Below are 22,622 nucleotides of genomic sequence, written 5' to 3' on the forward strand. Positions count from 1 at the left end.
CTGGAGGACCTGAAAGTAGGGCCTTCCCCGGTTGAGACTTTGGATGAGACACATCCCAGCCTGATGGCAGGACTGTAACATCATGAGAGAGCTTGAGCCAGAGGTTCCCAGTGTAGCCACACCTGGCCTCCAACTCAAGGAGCTGTGACATGGCAAATGCTCATTGTCTCAAGGGGTTATATTTGGGGATAATCTGCTAAACATTGTAGACAGGTAGTGTGCCTGCTCTGGTCTCTGTTCTTGCAACAACTGCAGGGACCATCTTTGCATGAATTCCAACTGAGTTTGTGCAGGGAAGCCTGACTGTGCCTCTCAACCTAGCAATTCATCTGTAATACAGAAGTTTTAGAGAATTACTTCCCTGTGGGAGGAAAATTTTCCCAAAGGGAAAGGAAAACCAGTGGATACCCTCTTCTCCCTTCCTTCCCTTGGACGGGCTGCTCTGTAGGTAGTGGTCATATGGCCTCTCAGAAAATGGTCTGTTGATCAAAAAGTTGATTGCCTTTGATCTCAAGTGTTGGCCAGGTTGGTTAATGAATTGTATAGACTCTTCTTCCTTGCTTCGTTCCTATTTTCCTTCACCCTCCACCCCTGGATCAAATTTCTCATAAGATAGTAGCACAAAAGTCTATATCTCAGGCTCCCCTTTTATGGGAAAGCAAGTTAAAGCACATGTGTTCCTTGAAAGTTACTGTAAAACTCTCTGGATGTGAAGTTTCCTTTTGGGAAGATCTTGACTTCCATGTAATTTTATTTTATGATTTTTTTTTTTTTTTTTTTACTATTTTACTTTCTATTGTTCTCAGATTGATTTTGATCAGTTATGTTTTCCTAGGAACTAGCCTATTGCTTGTGATATTTGAACTAATGTTATTCACAGTTCTTGAAAGTGAAACAAAGTGAAAGTCACTAAGTCATGTCCAACTCTTTGTGACCCCATGGACTCTATAGTCTTTGGAATTATCCAGGCCAGAATACTGGAGTGGGTAGCCATTACCTTCTTCAGGGGATCTTCCCAACCCAGGACTGAATCGGCATCTCCTGCATTTCAGGTGGATTCTTTACCAGCTTAGCTACCAGGGAAGCCCACAGTTCTTCAGTCAGTCAGTTCAGTCGCTCGCTCATGTCTGATTCTTTGCGACCCCATGAACTGCAGCACGCCAGGCCTCCCTGTCCATCACCAACTCCCAGAGTTCACCCAAACTCATGTCCATCGAGTCAGTGATGCCATCCAGCCATCTCATCCTCTGTCGTCCCCTTCCCCTCCCGCCCCCAATCCCTCCCAGCATCAGAGTCTTTTCCAATGAGTCAACTCTTCACATGAGGTGGCCAAAGTATTGGAGTTTCAGCTTTAGCATCAGTCCTTCCAAAGAACACCCAGGACTGATCTCCTTTAGAATGTACTGGTTGGATCTCCTTGCAGTCCAAGGGACTCTCAAGAGTCTTCTCCAACACCACAGTTCAAAAGCATCAATTCTCTGGCACTCAGCTTTCTTCACAGTCCAACTCTCACATCCATACATGACCATTGGAAAAACCATAGCCTTGACTAGATGGACCTTTGTTGGCAAAGTAATGTCTCTGCTTTTGAATATGCCATCTAGGTTGGTCACAACTTTCCTTCCAAGGAGTAAGTGTCTTTTAATTTCATGGCTGTAATCACCATCTGCAGTGATTTTGGAGCCCCCAAAAATAAAATGTCTGACACTGTCTCCACTTTTTCCCTATCTATTTCCCATGAAGTGATGGGACCGGTTGCCATGATCTTCGTTTTCTGAATGTTGAGCTTTAAGCCAACTTTTTCACTCTCCTCTTTCACTTTCATCAAGAGGCTTTTTAGTTCCTCTTCACTTTCTGCCATAAGAGTGGTGTCATCTGCATATCTGAGGTTATTGGTATTTCTCCCGCCAATCTTGATTCCAGCTTGTGCTTCTTCCAGCCCAGCGTTTCTCATAATGTACTCTGCATATAAGTTAAATAAGCAGGGTGACAATATACAGCCTTGACGTACTCCTTTTCCTATTTGGAACCAGTCTGTTGTTCCGTGTCCAGTTCTAACTGTTGCTTCCTGACCTGCATACAGGTTTCTCAAGAGGCAGGTCAGGTGGTCTGGTATTCCCATCTCTTTCAGAATTTTCCACAGTTTATTGTGATCCACACCATTCTTGGCAGCAATTAACTTAATAGGTATGAATAGATTACCATGAAGTGTGGCGTGTTCTTCAGGCACATGTCTCTTCCTTAACAATCTTAGTATATGAGAATTTTAAAGTTAGGTGTTCCTTGCTGTGGAATGAAGGGGCACAAGTATGCCCTGTGTTACTCCCCCTTGCAGATCAAGGTCATTTGCATTGATTAGAACACTGTTGTTGTCGCTCAGTCATGTCTGACTCTTTGCGACTCCATGGACTGCAGCACGCCAGGCTTCCCTATCCCTCCCTGTCTTCCAAAGTCTGCACAAACTCATGTCCATTGAGTCAATGATGTCATCCAACCATCTCATCCTCTGCCTCCCCCTTCTCCTTTTGCCTTCAATATTTCCCAGCATCAGGATCTTTGCCAGTGAGTTGGCTCTTTGTATCAGATTGCCAAAGAACTGGAGCTTCAGCTTCAGCATTAGACCTTCCAATGAACATTCAGGGTTGATTTCCTTTAGGATTAGCTGGTTTGATCTCCTTGCTGTCCAAGGAATTAGAACATGACACTGCCTAAATTTCAGTCCTCAACAATAACTAGTCTGCACCACTGGGATAGACTCCAACCAGCTGGACCAGGCCCTGAGGTAAACAGAGCAGCATATGGTCCTATTTGGGTTAGTGAGAAAAGTCACTGTAACTGAGAATGTGTTTTGGGGAAGATGAAGGCATATAGGTTCCACAATGATTTTGTTTCCAGAAGAATAAGAAAGGCTTTTAGTTTAATTGAGTCAGTTAAATTGTCAGAACTTAATTGACATCCCAACATGCCATGTTGAGTGTATTTTGTGTACCTCTCAGTCGAGGGCATGGAGAGGTGGATCCTCATGACCTGCACCTGTCCTGTCCCTGCTGCAATGAGATGGAGTCCCCGGTTCTCAAGACCCATTGGGGAGCACCTGGGCAGGGGTAGTTATGGAGGTAGGAGCCAGAACCTTAGCCAATTTCTGTTGCAGCCTGGGGTCTCACTATTACACATGGTGACCCTCATCAGGAAACAGCAAACCTTGAATACTGGCATTTTCAAGCAGCAGTAGACCTGCCAATCTTTCTCTACATTAGTGTCTTTACAACATATTTTGTTTGGAAGTTTTGTGGAAACCACTTGCAGTCTCCAGGCCTCAGTTTCTCCATGTGTAAACTGGAGATTAAGTCTTGACCCTACTTAACAGGCCCAAAAAAGGCGCCAGAAGAAGGAAGTAATGTATCAGAATTCCTGGGCCTTTTGACCCTACCTTTCCTGGGGATCATCTTCCAGCTTCCCATGTCTATCTTTTGTTGGTACTAAGCTTGCATCCACTTCTCTCCTTTGCTACCTGTCTGTAGGGCTCCGTTATCCGAGATTCCAAAGGTATGCCCCATACTGAGGCTGCTTGTGTGTCTCACTTCCTCTTCTGGGAGGCTTCCCCCAAGGGAGGGGACTATAAAGGTTTCTGGCCCACAGTCCAGCACAATACCTGCATCTGACATTCACACACTTAGCCTTGCATCAATGAATGAATGAATAGATATATTCGGGTATTGTATTTCCAGTGGTAGCTACGGATTTTAACAGGGGCCTCCGGGAAAAAGTCTGAACCAAAAGTTGATAAGCTATGATGGTAGAAACATCATGCTGCATGACAAGGTCCCATGGAAATCCAAAGGGCAGGTGCCAGAGTTGGGACTTACTGCAATTCACCAGTGAGGCATCCACCTACTCAGGCCAGTGTTGGGCAGCCTGGGGACTTTCAGGCCAGAAGGATGTAAAGTATTAGTGAGAGTTGAATATCACTTTCTCCATAAGGACTGAAAATGAGAAAAGATGAAGGGAGAAGGAAGTGTGCAAGCACAGGTGAAATGTTCTTTGTTTCTATTGAGTTTTAAGAACGTTTGAAGTTTTATTTTTCATATGATTCAGAGCTTCTCAGGCCAAAGAGATACAGGATTTGATCAGAGTGAAGACAATGGACCAGTGTATATTTCAGACCCCCAGTCCTATTGTTCCTCCCATTAGAATGGGTGGGGTCACAGATGCCACTGACATCTACTCTGGCCCTCCTCCTTACTAACTCTTTGCTTCCCGTTAATAATTTTCAATCTAAGCAATGAAAAGTAAGCAACTGCTCTGACCACCCCCTTTGCCCTGTAGAAAACCGTCATGTCATCTTTGTGGACTCCTGTGTCTATATGCCACATCCCTGGTGGATAAGGAGGTTGGAGGTCCACTTGGTCATTGGCTGCTTCCTCCACTTCACTCTCCTCATACCCATTGATCTTGGACTTGTGGCCTTTCCAGAGAGAGGGGATCATTCTTTGATCAGGAATCTGTGTAACTGCTGTACACTGAAGACCCTGAATCGATGCCATTGGTGCAGCCATCACCACATGGTCCATGTCCTGCCTCTCCTTCTGGGGCCCTCTTGTCAACAGCATCCTGATGGATCCACCTGAATGTGCAAGGATGCTGGCCAAGGCCAGCCAGCTCCTCTTGTTGGGTTACTGATCCTGGGAGATGATGTGGTCACCAAACAGCCACAGGAAACAGATACACAGAGGCCCAGGGTTCTCACTATACCAACTCAAGTCCACCAACCTTTCACTCTGCAGAAAGCACTCTGCTACCAACCAGGAACCCATGGCCACTTTGCTCAGGCTGTAACCAAGGTCTCAATACGTTAAGGGGAACAGATGTGCAATTCAACAGTGGTTCTGGAGAATGTTAGAACCATAATAGAATTGTGTGCTGGGGATACAGTTGCCCAGAAGAGGAAGAGGGTTTTCTTGTTTAAGGAGGTTGGTTAGCAGAGTCTCAAAACCATGTTCTTTCTGAGCTGGAATTTGAAGGATGAGTCGGTGACTCATAGGGAAACAAGGGTATCAAGGTTGAGGAAGGTATTTGGGTAAATAGACCTAGCTTGTTTGGATGATTTGGATGATTTCAAGTATTAAAGTTCAGGCAGTTACAGAGATAAGGAGAGTTTAGAGGATATTTATTGCTAATGGTTTTATTTGAGTTTTCCTAACCTTTGAACTTGCTGATAACACTGATTGAGTTGTTATTGAATTCCCAGAGAACATGAACACAAGGGAGGTCAAAGTGTAATGTCCATAATGCTTTCTCAACTATCAAGGCAGAAAGGGGTCTGCAGGTGGAGCCCAGGTATTCCTTCACTGGCTGAAGCTTCAGCTCCACCCACTTCTCAGCACATAAACATTTCATTGCTGCATTGAATCATCACAGAGTGTGAAAGGAAGCAAGTGAAGAGTAGCACACAGAGAAAAGAAACTCAGAGGAGGGAATCACAGCGGAAAGGGGCCATGGAGCTGATCCCAAGCTTTTCTGTGGAAACCTGGGTTCTCCTGGCTACCAGCCTGGTGCTCCTCTATGTGTGAGTAACTGTCAAGTCTGATCTCCTCTGCAACCTTGGACTTACATGATAATGAGGTCCCACTTTCCCTTTAGTGTTTTGAGGATTAGTTTATGGAGCAAAAGTAGCTTAAGCCATGGATGCTACAGATACCAATGGGGTTATTATGGATCTTAACTCAGTTCTGTTGAGGGAGCAAGCAACCAGCCCTGGCCCCCAGCCCTGGCACTTACAGTTACAGTCTTTTCTATAACTACAAAGACTCAGCCACAATGGAGCAACTAAGCATTCACACAGAGAGTTTAGTGATTTTATTTGTTCCCAGGGATGATAGACTACTAATTTTCATAGAACCAGACTAATCGACCAGAATCCACCAGGGGAAGATTTAAAGAAACTAGTCCTGGTGCAGTGGGGTACTCTCTCCTTCTCTAGTTCTGGGGATCCTGGAGACATAAAGTAACTTGGGATTTGTCTCCTTATCTTCGCCTTCTGGGTTCAGTATCTGCTGCAAAGAGTGTTGAAGGAATGGCCCCTGTGTCACTCAAGAGGTTCCTGCTCCCTTCCTTCCCTCCCCAGATGTCATTTACACAAGGCACCTGGTCACCCAGAGCTGGAGATTGATCACCCTTCAGATCAGCTCTTCCCCTTTTTATATGCCCTTCTGCCGGGGGCCACCGTGAGGAACTCCGCCCATGGCAAAGTGGAAGGAGGCTTGGCATACGCAAAGGCGTGATCAAGCCTCAGGAAACCCCCTGTTCCCGAGCATCTAACCCCAAAACCAGAGTCTGTTTTATGCTCTCACCTACACCTCTGACTTTACGGGGGGCTCTCCCCCATCACCATTTCTCTCGGAGAAGGAGTTAACTTGCAGCTCCAAGGCAATAAAAATTCCTGGGCATGACAAGAGTGTTTCAGCTTACGGACTCTGAAGGTTATCTAGCCCGCCTATATAGGTTCGTCCGGCCACATGTGATTGTTTACAGCCTCTCAACCTGAGAGCCACGAGATGTTTTAGACTTACTAAAGGCAAATTCCTTTGGGAAGTTGGAAATTGTCAGTATAGTGGGTTGGTTAGGAATTATATAGGTGAAGGGTTTTTCATTTGTTGTGCCAATAATTGCTGCTAATTCCCTGCCCTGGGTGTGACAAGGGTATCTGAGGTCAAACCTCTCTGCTGACAGACTAGCTTGTGTGACAGGATTATCCATACTCCTGCCACATGATTGTTTACTACCTCTCAACCATAAACAGCACAGAGAGTTTGGAGTATTTTGAAAGTCTTAATTAGCATAGGGCTTTTCTCATTGTTGAGTCAATGATTGCCACCAGGCCTCCATATCCTTAGGCACCTGGGAATATATTAATCAATGTATTTGGAATATAGAAAAGGAAATATAGTAGTTTTTAAGGTTAGCAATACTACACTTTTTGAGTTAATGAATTTTCTCTTTTGTAATAGATTACTGTACTTTGTTATAAATCACTGTGCCTTGCTATGTAAAAATGTAACTTTATCACTATCTTAAGACTAAATAGATCTTAAGGGGAACATTGGGGAAAGGATTTTCATTTGTTCGGCTGATGTTTGCTGCTAAATCTCCATATTCCCTGCCGTTATAATGAATATAACTAGCATATAGGAGAAATAAGTATTAACCTTTAAGATTAATCACGTTAACCTTGGGTTAAATAAATTCCTTTCTTGATTGTAACTCACTACACCCTCACCCTATAGGAGTGCAACTTTATTTGGAGGGTGGTGCCTGGCTTAAGAAAAAATACCCTTGGGAAAAATAAGTTTTTTGGTTATCAGAAAGAAAGGGTCATAAAATGTCAGCAGGTCTCATGGCCAGAAGATGACGTAAAACCCCTAAAACCTTTTTTTTTTATACATTTATGTGAAGCACCTGATTTTGATAAAGGTCAGGACTGCTGACCCCCGCGTGACTCTGTATTCATCCCTATGTGTAACAAAAGGTATATAAGCAAACCCAAAAATAAAGAAATCGGATCAGTTTCCGGAAAGACTGGTTCCCCCATGTCGTTCTTTCTTTCCCCTTCCGGCTGAATTTCCATCTGGAATGTGGGTACTCACCAAGCCTGCTAATTTTGCCTGGGCTTCTAAGATCGGATCAGGGGGACCTCAGTGCCTCCTCTCCTTCGGGAGAACGGAAAGACACCTGTGGCCTACGTAGGTGGTGATTGGTATTCCATGTGAACCAAGTTTTCAGACTCTTTTTCTCTGCTAATTTTTGAATCCCTCTCTATCTGTAATTAAATAAGTTATTTCCAAGGACGCCGACTCCGTCCCCACCTTCAAATCACCCTGGATCCACCGGGGCTGGACCCGGGCACCCTTCCTGTGGCACTCCCTGCCAAGACTCAATTCCCTCAACCTGTACTATGCAGAACTACCTACCCCCAAATGAGAAATCTTTAGTGGAGAGGAGACTTGGCAGAAACCTTGAGATTATATTCATTTCTTTCAGCTATTCCTCCCCTCTCTGAGAGCTTTAACATCAGCATAAATTTGAGAGTTTATGTAACACATTGAAAGTACAGAAGGAAAATTGATTCGCTCTTGTTGTGATGGCAAAGGAAGGAACTGGGGTGGAAATAGCTCGTCAACCCCATTTTGAGAGTAAGTGTCCATACCCCCCCCCCCCCACCTGCCCTGGAGGACGGATCCAAACATCCAGCTGGGCTTGGCCAAGGGGCACCTGCTGCGTCTTCAAGCAGAGTCTCCTTCAGGCAGTTTTGGGGTTTACTTTATCACATTTATTACCGCATTATCATATAAGATTTGGTGGATTTGAACAGAATATTTGGAACTTGTAAGACCTTAAATGGTAAACTTCATAGAGGAAATTAAACATTCTGGAACATTTTCTGTTTATTTATTCTTTGTTGCACAATACCTCTTTTCTTCACTGCAGGAAACTACCTGAAGTTTGGAAGGCCCACATTTAGCTAAAAGCGCTTGGAGGGGAATGTTGGACCATTTATACACACCACGCTTTTCAGTCATACCTTTCTAATTTGCCTCTACAGAGTTAGCCTGGGAGGCCTAGCAAACTTGAGCATTAAAACCATTTTCAGCAACTTTTCCCCTCAACCCCTCTTCTCCTCCACTCTGCCAGTTCTCAGAAACAGCAGATTGAAAAGACCTGCAAGATTTCACACCCCGTGTTGTGAGATTCCACACCCCGTGTTGTGAGATTCCACACAGGACACGGGAAAATGAGTTTCAGGTATACCAGTCATAGAAAGCGCCAGGCTTTATGGCTTTTTGAGAGTTGATACACAGAGGAGTAAACAAAGTAATCTGTGATTGAGCATCTCAAAACAAAACCCCCAAAAAAAGAATGTGCCTTGCACTAAGTTTACAGGTGAGTGTCACAGGTTGGAGGACCAGATACCGTTTGAGTAAGAATGGTCTGAAATGGATCCTTTAGTCATTGTTTCACTTATACAGTTCTAGTCAGTGATGGGAAAGTCAATCACCCTTGTCTGTAGGGCATGTCCACCAAACTGCCTGACAAGAGAGACTTGAGTGTAACTGAAAGTTGCTTATATTTCCATGATGCCAAAGGAAGTCTTGATAGGTTTGTCCTTTTTTTTTTAATAAGACAGTAGGATTTATTGATGGATATGAGTAAGGAGAGGACAGCACCAAGGCTCTGATAAGTGCAGGGCCTGTCGTTTATCCAGAGGGCCAGGGTTAGGGATGTGTTTGACCTCACAGCCACCCTGGATGAACTGCTTTTCTGCCACCAAATTTTCAGATTCATCTGTAGTTAACTTAGGAAAAAGCCCACCTCTTGGAGATATGGGTCTCTTGGTGACCAGTGAACTTGAATTTGGCCCTGCAGAGAGCCTCAATCACATGCTCCTTGTTCTGCAGCTTGGTGTGGATGGACACTATGACTCGGCCAATGTGGACCCTGGCCACTGTGCCCTGGGCTTTCCAAAGACATGATACATACCTGTCTGGAGTTTAGACTGAAGCCAGCATGTCAGTCATGAAAAGTCCACTGGAAAAGTCTGGCTCCAAGGTCCCTTAGAGCAACCAGGCTGGTACACTACTGAGGAAGCTGCTGTTTACAGCCATTCCACAGGGCACAGTTTGTATTTTACAGAAATACGAACACTGTTATTCTCTAAGACTTGATTAGATTTAAGAAGAATTAAGTCCTAAAATGTGGTCAGGACACAGAGGGAAAGAAAAGAATAAAAATCTCCACGGAGATGTTAAGAACGATGTCACAATGGGCTCGCAGTAAGAGTTATACTGTGGATGAATTTAAGCAAAATCTCATTATTGAAATGCATAAATTTCTGCTTTCTACCTAAAATGAGAATCTCCAAATCATCTAAAAGTCAAGTTACTAAGTAAATATGAGTGAATTGCAGCCTGAACCCCTCAGGACCACTGAAATTGGAAACATTTATCAAATAATCACTCTAGGATTAGAACCATGAAGACTTCAGCTGCTTTTAGCTAATCGCCATTACCTTTTATGGGTTATATAGTAGTGGTGGGCAAAGATAAGATGAGTGAAAGTAATATCACTTTTGAAGTTGCTGATATTATTATCACCTACATGTTACCTCCCTAGTTTTTCGATTCCAGTTCTCAGTCAGTGACTGACCAGCTCCAGGACTTATTTCAGAATTCCTGTGATCTGGCTTTCTCTTTCCCTTTATAGATATGGGACTTATTCATATGGACTTTTTAAGAAGCTGGGGATTCCTGGGCCAAGACCTGTGCCCTATTTTGGAAGTATTCTGGCCTACCACAAGGTATGTGTTGTTTAAACTCCCTCTTTTGATTCTTGTGGTTGCAAACCTCAGCTGAGTTTCATGGTAACACTGTCCCTCCTCAGAAGGAAGTTCTGAGGCTTTATACTTTCCAGAAGTGATATCATGTGCCCCACCTAGCACATGGCCAAGTGTACCACACACCTCTCTTTTTAGCCGTCAGGATCCTCAGATTTTGTCTCAGTCGGATAGACAGGTTCTTCGGCTGATTCAGCAGAGGACTGTGTTCCATCTTGTGCGGACTGCGAAGAGTTTGCATCCTGCCAGGTGAGGTTTCCCATTAAGACACAGGCTTCACCGTATTAGGAGGGAGGCTTGAACAAGGTGCCCAGGCATGACTCATTAGGCTGCACACACTCGAGTCAGAACTTTCCTAATGGTCGCAGAAGCTCTTGGTTGTATTTTTTCCTTCCTCCTCGACTGTTTGGCAACTTCAGTTTTTCAGGCAGCCTGTGTATTCAATGGGGCTTCTCTGGTGGCTCTGATGGTTTAAAAAAAAAAAAAATTCATGATCAGGTAATTTGCACATACTTGAATTATCTGGTAGTTCCTGCAGTTACCTCCCTGGCTCTCCCCAACTTTTGCTAGCCCTGATGTCATCTGCGTTTCGAGGAATGTAACAAGAGCTTTTTGCTTTACCTCTGTGTATCCAAAGGAAGCACTTTTGGGATATATCTGAACCATGAGTAGGTTTAACAGAGACAAGATGGTGGTTGTCTAGTTACTTCAGATATTTAACCACTAAATATATTATGGAGTTTAAAAAAAAAGACAGAATCACATATACAAAATCACTAGAAAGTATATGACTTGACAAAATTATTGAAATTTAGTTTAACTCAATGGAATATACTAGGTAGTACATGGATTGTGAATTCTAACTGAGCCTTGATATTAACTGAAGGTCATGAGTTATGTACAGATGTCCAGGGGCAGAGCTCTGTTGCAGGCTACTCTCTGCCTCAGATTCCCTTTCCTGCAGACAAGAGGCTTGTTTCTCAGATACTGATTCTCCAAACAGAAGCCTTCATTGTTGCATTACTGCCTAAGAACTCTTGAACTTGTCTCCTTCTAAAAAAGCAGTAATTTATTTTCTATCTTTCCCAATGACTCCTTAGTAGAGGTACTCCATGCCCAATGTTTCTGAGACCTTCATTTCCATAGTTAAACCATCAAATATCACAGCAGAAACTTAATGACAGGAAGGTGGCTTTTTTTTTTTAGTTGCAGAAGGGACAATTCAGGGCAGGTTGTTTAGTTGGTGTTGTCATTTTTGTAATTGTGACCTCTCCCCATCTTTTCTGTGTTAGCTGGAAAACTAGAAGGTGAGTCCACTTGTCATCTGTTCATTCATTCACTTATTTTCTCACTCGACACACATGCCTTAGAGTTATTTAAATGTGCTGGATGAAAAAGGTTACTGGTGTCTTTAACTTGTAATTCTGCTAAAACTCTAGGGAGGGCTCATGAGATAAATGAAAAGTATGCTTAACTAGGAGATGCAAGTATGTACAGGCCACTCTAACTTTCCCTCAGCTTCAGTTTTCTCACCAAAGACAAGGAAGTACTTAGTATTCACAGGCAAGTTAAGCAATTAGTATCTATAGTAGTTAGAGAAGATGCAGGAGTCATTTTTATTTCTATTTCCAATATCCACTCTATTTCCTCTGAGACGTCTCTGAATAAGAACTTCCCTCCAACTACCCAAGAAAATAATAAGCCTGATTAAATGTTTCAAACACTTTTATCCCCAAAGAGGTAGGTTTCAATGCATTTAGATTAATAATCAAATTTTGTTTCTTTTTGCAGGGTATTCCAGAGTTTGACAATCAGTGTTTTAAAAAGTATGGGAAAATGTGGGGGTGAGTTTTCTGGAAGCTTCCATTGAATAAACTTGTTATAATGAGGCACCCCCTGTGGTGTGGAGGACAGGCTCAGTCCAGAGCCTCTTGGGATGAATTCATTTATTTTAAAGCTTTTGGAGGTTTGTTCTACCAGGGATCCCAGATGTCACCAGGCCCATAGGCTGAATCTGGTCTGCAGAATCACAGGTCATCGCTTTTCTCCAGACTTTGAGGCCCAGAGACTCCTAGTATCACTTTCTGTCCAGTATCTCACTCTTCTCCCCTTTTATATTTTCCTTTCTAATGTTACCTTTAATTGCATAATATGCATTATTCCAGAACATTCTAATATATGCCATAAATGCATTTTATAACCCTTTTCCATAGGATTCACTTTAAATTGAAAGACAAAATCTTTTTTTTTTTTAATTTTGGATCTAATATGTTCTCTTGGGAAAAGAGCTGGAGGTTACAGGTAATAAGAATGGGATACCATTTCGTCTCATCTTTTTCTTTTCTGTACGAGTATGGAGGGTATTTTTTGTTTCGTTTTTAATTTTCAGCTAAGACGTTCCAATAGAATTGCAGTTATTGTTTTATCTAGTATTTTTCTCTGACTTTGAAGAGATGTGGGGTATATCTAAGCCAGAGTGGGTCACATGGGCTGATGTACTTTAGGATCTGTCGGAGGTTTGGTGAGGGCAGCAGGAGAGGTGTCATTGGTGCTTCTTTGCCAAAAGCAAGTTGAAGAAGGCCCTCCCTCTCTGGACCTCTTCATCTTCTCTGATCGGGTCCTCAGAAACCATAGGGCCCTACTGAGTTGCCATGATGCCGAACGGTAATGTGGTTGAATGAGAAGAATATATAGCAGTGGGTCACTGCTGGCCCAGCTCCAACTGCCCCTTCAACCTTTACTGCTTGTGAGCTCTGGGTGGAGTCACTTTTTCATGGTAGATCCCAGTTCTCTCCTTAGAAAAATTTTCTCATGCTTGGATTTAAATGAGGACCACCTGGGAGAGCTTGTTATAAATACAGACTTTGCGCCCCCTCATCAGTACAGCAAATCAGTATGACCTGGGGTGAGGCCCAGGACCCTAAACTGTAACTGGTAGTGAAAGAAATACTAAGGCTGGAGTGACATCATGAATATAAAGGGTCACCCCAAACACTAGCCCTTCTCCACCCAGGTGTTGTTTAAAAAGCATGATGGGAAGAAGGGAATCATCCAAGTAATATGGTCAGTCAGGTGGAAGAGCGGATTGAGCGTCTCCTCAATCCCTCCTGTCACTGCTTCAGCACTAAATGCTCTTGACACCCACTTAGACCCTCTGGGTTTTAGAATGGTTTTTGGAAATGGGCAGAAAAAAGTGCAGTGGTTCTCAGCGATTTTTACATCTGATCACAAAACCATTTGAAATTCATCTGTGAAGTCAAGGTCGGAATAGGAGACTTGTAGAAAATGTTTCAATTTGTTCTAGCCATTGCAAATGATTGATAGTGGAGGGAAAATGCCAGAAGATAGTGTAAATAACTCAGAGTAAACCTCATGCCAGTGGCCCATTCCCATGAACAGGCATCCTGACAGTCAGGGGATCAGGCCAAATTGGGACGTGTCATATCTGAGGACTCAGCTTTGTGTGGTAGGTGGGTCAAACGTGGGCCTGCCGAGCTGCTGATACATATCACCTACATGGAGCCTGAGGCCCATGGGACCCATGCAGAAGAATAAATATAAGTAATGGAAAGAAAATTTTTTCTTTTTTAAAATTAATTAAAAATTAATAATTTCCTTTAAAGCAAACTATAAAGTAAGCAAATTTTAGAGAATAGAAAAATCTTTTACAATCCTATTATCACTTGTGGAGCAGTCCAAATCTGTTTGCAGACGATTGTCACATAGTTATGATCAATGTGTCTACAGGTTTCCTATGCCTTTTTCATGCTTTTGATATATCTTCAAAAATTAATGGGTAGGCTGTCCCTAATTAGTTATTTTTTCATTCTTAGACAGTTTTCTTGGCTTATTTACTAAGCTAACTTCCTCACTAATACTGAAATATTTTAAACTTAGAAAAGTGAGAATAGTATAGGAAATACCCATGTACATAACACTTAGACCAAACAAATCTTCTAATGTTATTTCTAATGACAATTTCTAGAAGTGAGGATTATCTATAATAATATTAGAATGATAGTCTGGACTGACAATGTGGCTCCAGCTGGGGAATCTGTATCAGTAAACTTAGTTAGATCTCCTTTCCTTACACAGGTTTTATGAAGGTCGACAACCTATGTTGGTTATCACAGATCCAGATATAATCAAAACAGTACTAGTGAAAGAATGTTATTCTGTCTTCACAAACCGGAGGGTAAGCATCCATTTCTTTAGCTTTAAATTTTGTTTGCTTATTAAATGCTTATTCTGTAATAATTTTAAGTCTACAAGTTGCTGTCGAGAGAAAAAATACAGGAAGGCGCTGTGTCCTATTCCCTTCATCCTGTTTCCCTCAGTGGTTAGTACTTGCATAGAGTACATCGGAGCAGGAAGTCGACACTGATACTATCCACAGTGCTTATGCAGATTTCATCAGTTTTATGTGGATTCATTTGATGTGAGGGAAGGTGTCTGTGTGTGTGTTGCTCTATGGAAGTTTATCATAGAGGTAGATTTGTGTAACCACCACCACAGTAAACGTACAGAAACCTTCCACCCCCATATGCTCCCTCTGTGTGCATGTGTATGCTCAGTTCTGTCTGACTCTGTGACCCCATGGGCTGTAGGCCATGGAGCAGAATCTTCCTGGCAAAAGTACTGGAGTGAGTTGTCCTTTCCTCCTGCAGGGGTTCTTCCTGACCCAGTGACTGAACCCTCGTCTCTTGTGTCTCCTGCATTCTCAAGCAGATTCTTTACTACTGTGCCACTTGAGAATCCCAAGGTTCCCTGTTTAACTATTCATTTATAGCCACAGTGAGTGGCTTGTCTTTTCCTCTTATCAGGGTCTTAGAAGAGCAAAAAAATTTATTTTCATAAATTGTAGGTCAATTTATTCTTTTATTTATTTATTCTGTTTTTCTCTTTGAGTCTGCTTTTGTAACTGTTGCATTTTTTAGTTCACTTATCATTATATTATAAAGTTTCAAATTTTCTACACTTCAAATTTAATATCTCGTTGGTGAACATCTCATTTCATTTTTGTGCTTGGAAAATTTGAGTATATTGTTATCCTTTGGGCTTCCCAGGTGGCGCTAGTGATGAAGAACCTACCTGCCAATACAGAATACATAAGAGGCAAGGGTTCAATCCCTGGTTTGGGAAGATCCTCTGGAAGAGAGCCTGGAAACCCACTCCAGTATTCTTGCCTAGAGAATCCCATGAACAGAGGAGCCTGGCAGGCTACAGCCTATAGGGTCTCAAAGAGTCAGACACGACCGAAGCGACTTAGCACGCGTAGCACACATGTTGTGTTTCCTGTAGCTCTGAATTTCTTTAGAACAATTATTTTGAATTCCTTTTCAGGCAGTTCGTAGATGTTCACTTCTTTGAGATGACTTACTGGACAGTTATTTAAAAATTAATAGTGGAGGGAAAATGCATCTCTCTTTGGTCATTTCGTGTTTCCTTGATTCTTGGTGATCGCTTACCTTTCAATGGTGTCTATGTCTTTGGAGAAGCAGTTACTCTTTCTAGGCTTAATCAACTAAGTGTGATAAGGAAGACCTTTACTTGTGATGGGACACACAGTGTGCTGAAGCCATCAGTCTAGTGGCATTGGCTGCTAAGTGTGGGGGGTGGGGTGTGTTGTGTCCAGTTCCAGGGGGAAATGATTGGCTTTGGCACCTGGGTCCAGAACACCACCAACTACATAATATTTGACACCAATAACTGTGGAGAGTCCGAGGTGGTTCTAGGGATGTTGAGGTCTTCAGCAGCACACCCAAGCCCAGTGTTAAGGGACCAGGACCAGCGGAGTGGTAGCCAGAATTGGGGGGCATGCTCCTCTGTGTGAGCTGACTACAGGCACATGCCCAACATGAGGACTGGGGTCAGTGGCTGGGACTGGGTCAAGTGTGGGTACAGAAGCAGCTTTGAGTGCTGCGCTGTCAGTGTGCACTCATGTAGCTGCAGGGACGAGCTACACGCACGTGTGGCATTGCCGGCCAGCGACAGGAGTCAAGACTGGCTCCAGGCGCCTGAGCAGCTACTCACGTGTTAGTGTGGGTCCTGGATCTCAGGACGTCACTGACTGGAGCAGCTCTGTTGGGGGCGGAGGGACAAGACAGGACTCAGGCAATTGGAGTCTGCTAATGTAGAACCTTGGGGAGTGATCAGCAGCAAAATTTTCAGGGGTCTTCCGTGACTGTGCTGGCAGTTGGTTTACTCATAGCAAAGGTTCTGGGGTTTTTTGCAGAGCAGGATACAGAGAACCCCAGTCACTCCTGCTGTGTGGTTGACATTGACAGCCCTTACCCTTCTGTCTTTGCTCCTAGTTGTCTCTGGATGTCTCAGCTTTGCTAGTCTCTGGGTGGGGTGAATCCAAAGCAGGTCATTTGTGCAGTGTTCTGAAAGGCTAGGGAATCTAATAACTCATCTTGCTGTCCTCTTTCCAGTAAGGAGAACTGTTTCAGGCTTGGGGGGGGTTTCCTCTTGGCACTGAGCAGTCTGGCCTGGGGGACAGGATGATGCAGGCAAAATGAAGCTATTTTCTTTACCTGTCTGTGGGTTATTCTCAGGTTTTTCTCACTGCTATGTTGCTGAAGCTTCTGGACTCCTGAGGTTTCTTAGACCTGTTTTCATTTATTTAGCACTAATTGTTATTTGTGGGGTGAGAGAAACTGGAGTCTCCTCTGCCCTCTCGGTGACATCACTCCAGATTTCATCATTCATGTGCTTTTAGCTATAAGATTTTTTTTAAGATGCTTTTTATCATGTTATGTAAGTTTCCTTCTCTACCTACCTAGTTTGTGAATTTCTATCATGAATGGGTGTTGAAGGTTTCAATTTTAAAACAGAATATTTGGAATATGGAAAAATGTCTCAAGCAATTTGGCTTGATAAGCCTGTCCCAAGCTGAGAAACAGAATTATATCTTTCCTTTAGGTTCCTTCTATTCCTGGGGGGGAAACAGAAGAAAAAAGTATTTTCGTACAATTGTAACATTTCTTCAGAATAGCAAATAGACTCCTTATTTTTGATGTATTCTATTTTTATTTTTAAAAAGTCTCATATCAAGAAATGTTTTGAATCCACATGCTGTAGACATGTAAAGAAAGAACTGGTCTGAGACAACATATGTTTGTCAAAGCTATCAGCTCTCTGTCACTAGTTAGTTCCCTTGTATTCTGCACAGACCAGGAGGATGAACTAGGTCTTATTCCTGCCTGTTCCCTTGGAAAAACCCTTTCTATACTACATGGGTCATTTGCACTTAATAGGATACTGAAATATGAAATTTGGAAACCGCATCAAGTGGCTGGATGTCTCTCCTCCACACTCACAGAAACCTAGATATTTGGGATAAATATTTATTAAGCATCTAGCATAGGATCTGCTACTAAGTAGACAGTCACTAAATATTCGTTGAATAATTGGTCCTTATTTAAGAAATCTTTCACAACTGCCGAGACTTCTAAAACTCATACAGGGTAAATATGTTTTGCTTTTGACTCTAGATTTTTGGTCCAATGGGAATCATGAAAAATGCCATCTCTCTGGCTTGGGATGAACAATGGAAGAGAATACGGACATTGCTGTCTCCAGCCTTCACCAGCGGAAAGCTCAAGGAAGTAAGAAAAGAAGAGGACTTTCAACTAGAAACTTACGGAATGACTCTAGGGACAGGTAGAAAGTGAGGTCATAGTCTCTTTTCAAAGAGGAGTCTGCTGAGTTTGAGTTTTCTAACGTTGGTCTTTTATCTTTACACCCTAGAGAGACATTTTGAAGATTTTTATAAAATGTCAGTTACTACTCCATGCTTAGGAAAGCCAGGTCCTTCTAGGACTTGAGTCTCCACATTTAACTTCATGTGATGATACATTTCATGTCTAGATGCTCCCCATCATTGGCCAGTATGCAGATGTGTTGGTGAGGAACCTGAGGAAGGAAGCAGAGAAAGGCAATCCTGTCAACATGAAAGAGTAAGTAGGGCTGAGGCTACTGGCCCTCTGAGCTCCACTGAGAACTTCCCGCCGCCTACCATGGAGTCAAATTCCAACTGCTGTGTCGATCTAGTGAACAGACACAAGTAGGTCGTGTTACAAATCTAATGGGCCACTCCAGAACCAATGGTGTTTCATCAGAGAAAGCTGGGTAGCCAGGAGAGAAAGTGTCTTCTGTGTGACATAAAGGGCTTACCTTCTTAACTATGACTTTATGGATATTCCAGAAGACCAAAATAAACAGTTTTGAAAGGAGAACATTATCATCCCAAAGGATTGAGTGTAGAGGGTGTGGCAGAGGAAGGCTCTTGGCATATATTGGCAGGTAGTGCAACAACTTAAATCTCTTCACACTTTTCCTACAGAAAATACTAAATATTAATTCTTAATCACTATTTGTTCTGCTTTCATCCTCAAAAGAGAGAAGGCCCTGTACAGGCTATGGGTGGGGTAACCATAGTTTTTGTTGTCTACACTGAGATTAAAAAAAAAAAAAACTATACTATAATAACAGATAGAAAGGAAGACTGTCCCAGGGAAGCTGAGGACATATGCTCACTTAGCCATGGGATTTCCTAAATCAGTTTGAAAGGATTTTTGTTAAACTCAGAACATTTTTAGTTCTTATAGTTCACAGAAATGACTCTTCCCTCAGGGCAACCACAGACCCCTGGGGTTGAGGAAGACAGGTCTTTCAGGAGCCTTAGCAGGAGTGTAAGACAAGGAGGGATGATGTTCCTGGCAACGCAGGGCACTGCTGTTATGTAATGTGCTAAAGGAAAATCAGCCCTGAGTACAGATTTTATGGTGAAGCAAGACCCAGGTCAATGTGCCCTCTCTTGACTCCCCAGGAAAAGTTGATTATTCCACACTTTGTCTTACTCAAACACAGTCCTTACGCACTCATTATTGTCCATAGTCAAAACACATTACGGTACTTACAGTCTGATTGTGTGTGTTTCCCTCTATGACAAGATCCCCGAATTCAGGGGGTGGGGGTCTAGGTTGCCTTAGTGTCCCCAACTCCCTAACAGAGGGCCAGCTGCACCACTCGCATGTCATATACACCTCAGGAGTGAGTGAGAGTAGCAGAGACTCTTCTATGATCCAGCAGGTGGTTCTGAGAGAGTGTGGTTCTTTTTCTGTCTGCCTGGGCATCGGATTTTACATGCATTTCTTGTTGCACATGTTGGACAAGGATAAAGAGGTGTTGACTTTACCTGAACATGTCTCTCTCCCCACTCAGCATGTTTGGGGCCTACAGCATGGATGTGATCACTGGCACAGCATTTGGAGTGAATATTGATTCCCTCAACAACCCACACGATCCCTTTGTGGAATACAGCAAGAACCTCTTAAAATTTAGACCCTTCGACCCATTCATTCTTTCAATAAGTATGTGAACTACTTTATTTCTTATTCTTTATTCCTTCTTTCATCCCTCCTTTCCTTCCTCCCTCCCTTCCTTCTTTCAATCCTTCCTTCACCTTTCTTTTTTTAAATAATAGGTATCAGTTCAGTTCAGTCACTCAGTCATGTGCGACTCTCTGCAACTCCATGAATCGCAGCATGCCAGGCCTCCCTGTCCAACACCAACTCCCAGAGTTCACTCAGACTCACGTCCAGCGAGTCAGTGATGCCATCCAGCCATCTCATCCTCTGTCATCCCCTTCTCCTCCTGCCCCCAATCCCTCCCAGCATCAGAGTCTTTTCCAATGAGTCAGCTCTTCACATGAGGTGGCCAAAGTACTGGAGTTTCAGCTTTAGCATCATTCCTTCCAAAGAAATCCCAGGGTTGATCTCCTTCAGAATGGACTGGTTGGATCTCCTTGCAGTCCAAGGGACTCTCAAGAGTCTTCTCCAACACCACAGTTCAAAAGCATCAATTCTTTGGCACTCAGCCTTCTTCACAGTCCAGCTCTCACATCCATACATGACATGCAATTCACATACCACGTAATACACCAGTGTGAAATGTATAATTCATTCATTTTTACATCTTACCTATACATCAACAAATGAAATGGACATGGAAGTTATAAACAACATTCAGTATACACATTGACTATTATATCTATGTGTGTGTGTGTGTATTCACAGAACTGAATATTATCCAACCAGGAGAGGAAGAAAATCCTGCCATTTGCAACAAGGTGGAAGGACCTTGAGGGTATTATGTTATGTGAAATAAGTCAAACAGAAAAAGGTGAATACTTATATAGAATTAAATTAAAAAAAAAAAAAAAACAAGACAAAAACCTAGGTCTTCCCTGGTAGTCCAGTGGTGAAGAATCTGCTTCCAATTCAGGTAACGAGTTCAATCACTGGTTGGGGAACCAAGATCCCACATGCCACAGAGAAAACTGAGCCCACGGGCAGCAGCAAAAGCGCAGTCAACCAAAATTTTAAAAATAAATTAATTTTAAAAATCCAAAACTAAAAAACAAGAAGAAGAAAACCAAATTCATACAAAAGCAAGATCAGACTTTTTTTTAGGAGAGGAGTGGCTTGGATTGGTGGGAAATTGAATAAAGGTATTCAAAAGAGGCAATTTTTCAGCAACAGCATAAATGTATTGGCAGTATAATGTACAATGTAAGTATACTTAACACTACTGTGATTTACTATATTTGTGACTTACTAAAGAATGAAGGGATGGAGCCAAAGTAAAAACAATACCCAGTTGTGGATGTGACTGGTGATAGAAGCAAGGTCCAATGCTGTAAAGAGCAATATCGCATAGGAACCTGGAATGTCAGGTCCATGAATCAAGGCAAATTGGAAGTGGTCAAACAGGAGATGGCAAGAGTGAACGTCGACATTCTAGGAATCAGCAAACTAAAATGGACTGGAATGGGTGAATTTAACTCAGATGACCATTACATCTACTACTGCAGGCAGGAATCCCTTAGAAGAAAAGGAGTAGCCATCATGGTCAACAAAAGAGTCCGAAATGCAGTACTTGGATGCAATCTCAAAAACGACAGAATGATCTCTGTTCATTTCCAGGGCAAACCATTCAATATCACAGTTATCCAAGTCTATGCCCCAACCAGTAACGCTAAAGAAGCTGAAGTTGAACGGTTCTATGAAAACCTACAAGACCTTTTAGAAGTAACACCCAAAAAAGATGTCCTTTTCATTATAGGAGACTGGAATGCAAAAGCAGGAAGTCAAGAAACACCTGGATTAACAGACAAATTTGGCCTTGGAATGCAGAACGAAGCAGGGCCAAGACTGCCAAGAAAATGCACTGGTCATAGCAAACACTCTCTTCCAACAACACAAGAGAAGACTCTACACATGGACATCACCAGATGGTCAACACCGAAATCAGATTGATTATATTCTTTGCAGCCAAAGATGGAGAAGCTCTATACAGTCAACAAAAACAAGACCAGGAGCTGACTGTGGCTCAGATCATGAACTCCTTATTACCAAATTCAGACTTAAATTGAAGAAAGTGGGGACAACCACTAGACCATTCAGGTATGACCTAAATCAAATCCCTTATGATTATACAGTGGAAGTGAGAAATAGATTTAAGGGCCTAGATCTGATAGATAGAGTGCCTGATGAACTATGGACAGAGGTTCGTGACATTGTACAGGAGACAGGGATCAAGACCATCCCCATGGAAAAGAAATGCAAAAAGGCAAAATGGCTGTCTGGGGAGGCCTTACAAATAGCTGTGAAAAGAAGAGAAATGAAAAGCAAAAGAGAAAAGGAAAGATATAAGCATCTGAATGCAGAGTTCCAAAGAATAGCAAGAGATAAGAAAGCCTTCCTCAGTGATCAGTGCAAAGAAATAGAGGAACCAACAGAATGGGAAAGACTAGAGATCTCTTCAAGAAAATTAGAGATCCCAAGGGAACATTTCATGCAAAGATGGGCTCAAGAAAGGACAGAAATGGTATGGACCTAACAGAAGCAGAAGATATTAAGAAGAGGTGGCAAGAATACACAGAAGAACTGTACAAAAAAGATCTCCAAGACCAAGATAATCACGATGGTATGATCACTCACCTAGAGCCAGACATCTTGGAATGTGAAGTCAAGTGGGCCTTAGAAAGTATCACTACGAACAAAGCTAGTGGAGGTGATGAGCTATTTCAAATCCTGAAAGATGATGCTGTGAAAGTGCTGCACTCAATTTGCCAGCAAATTTGGAAAACTCAGCAGTGGCCACAGGACTGGAAAAGGTCAGTTTTCATTCCAATCCCAAAGAAAGGCAATGCCAAAGAATGCTCAAA

The 22,622-nt window shown here is 42.6% G+C and overlaps 2 protein-coding genes and 1 pseudogene across 2 annotated transcripts in view; 2 read left to right on the forward strand and 1 right to left on the reverse strand.

Annotated features, from left to right (window-relative positions):
- The window catches only part of ZSCAN25 (zinc finger and SCAN domain containing 25), a 430,575-nt gene that overhangs the window by 247,642 nt on the left and 160,311 nt on the right, over positions 1-22,622 (forward strand). The gene's annotated exons all lie outside the window — the stretch shown is intronic.
- Positions 5,496-22,622, forward strand: part of LOC128043212 (cytochrome P450 3A28) — a 32,193-nt gene continuing 15,066 nt past the window's right edge. Inside the window, exons 1-7 of the mRNA XM_052635498.1 lie at positions 5,496-5,566; positions 10,258-10,351; positions 12,179-12,231; positions 14,483-14,582; positions 17,884-17,997; positions 18,260-18,348; positions 19,616-19,764. Of these exons, the coding sequence (XP_052491458.1) occupies positions 5,496-5,566; positions 10,258-10,351; positions 12,179-12,231; positions 14,483-14,582; positions 17,884-17,997; positions 18,260-18,348; positions 19,616-19,764 (670 nt within the window). The remainder of the gene's footprint in view (positions 5,567-10,257; positions 10,352-12,178; positions 12,232-14,482; positions 14,583-17,883; positions 17,998-18,259; positions 18,349-19,615; positions 19,765-22,622) is intronic.
- LOC128044039 (uncharacterized) lies at positions 9,591-9,690 on the reverse strand (annotated as a pseudogene).

Source organism: Budorcas taxicolor, chromosome 2 (assembly GCF_023091745.1).
Source record: "Budorcas taxicolor isolate Tak-1 chromosome 2, Takin1.1, whole genome shotgun sequence".
Classification (NCBI taxonomy): domain Eukaryota; kingdom Metazoa; phylum Chordata; class Mammalia; order Artiodactyla; family Bovidae; genus Budorcas; species Budorcas taxicolor.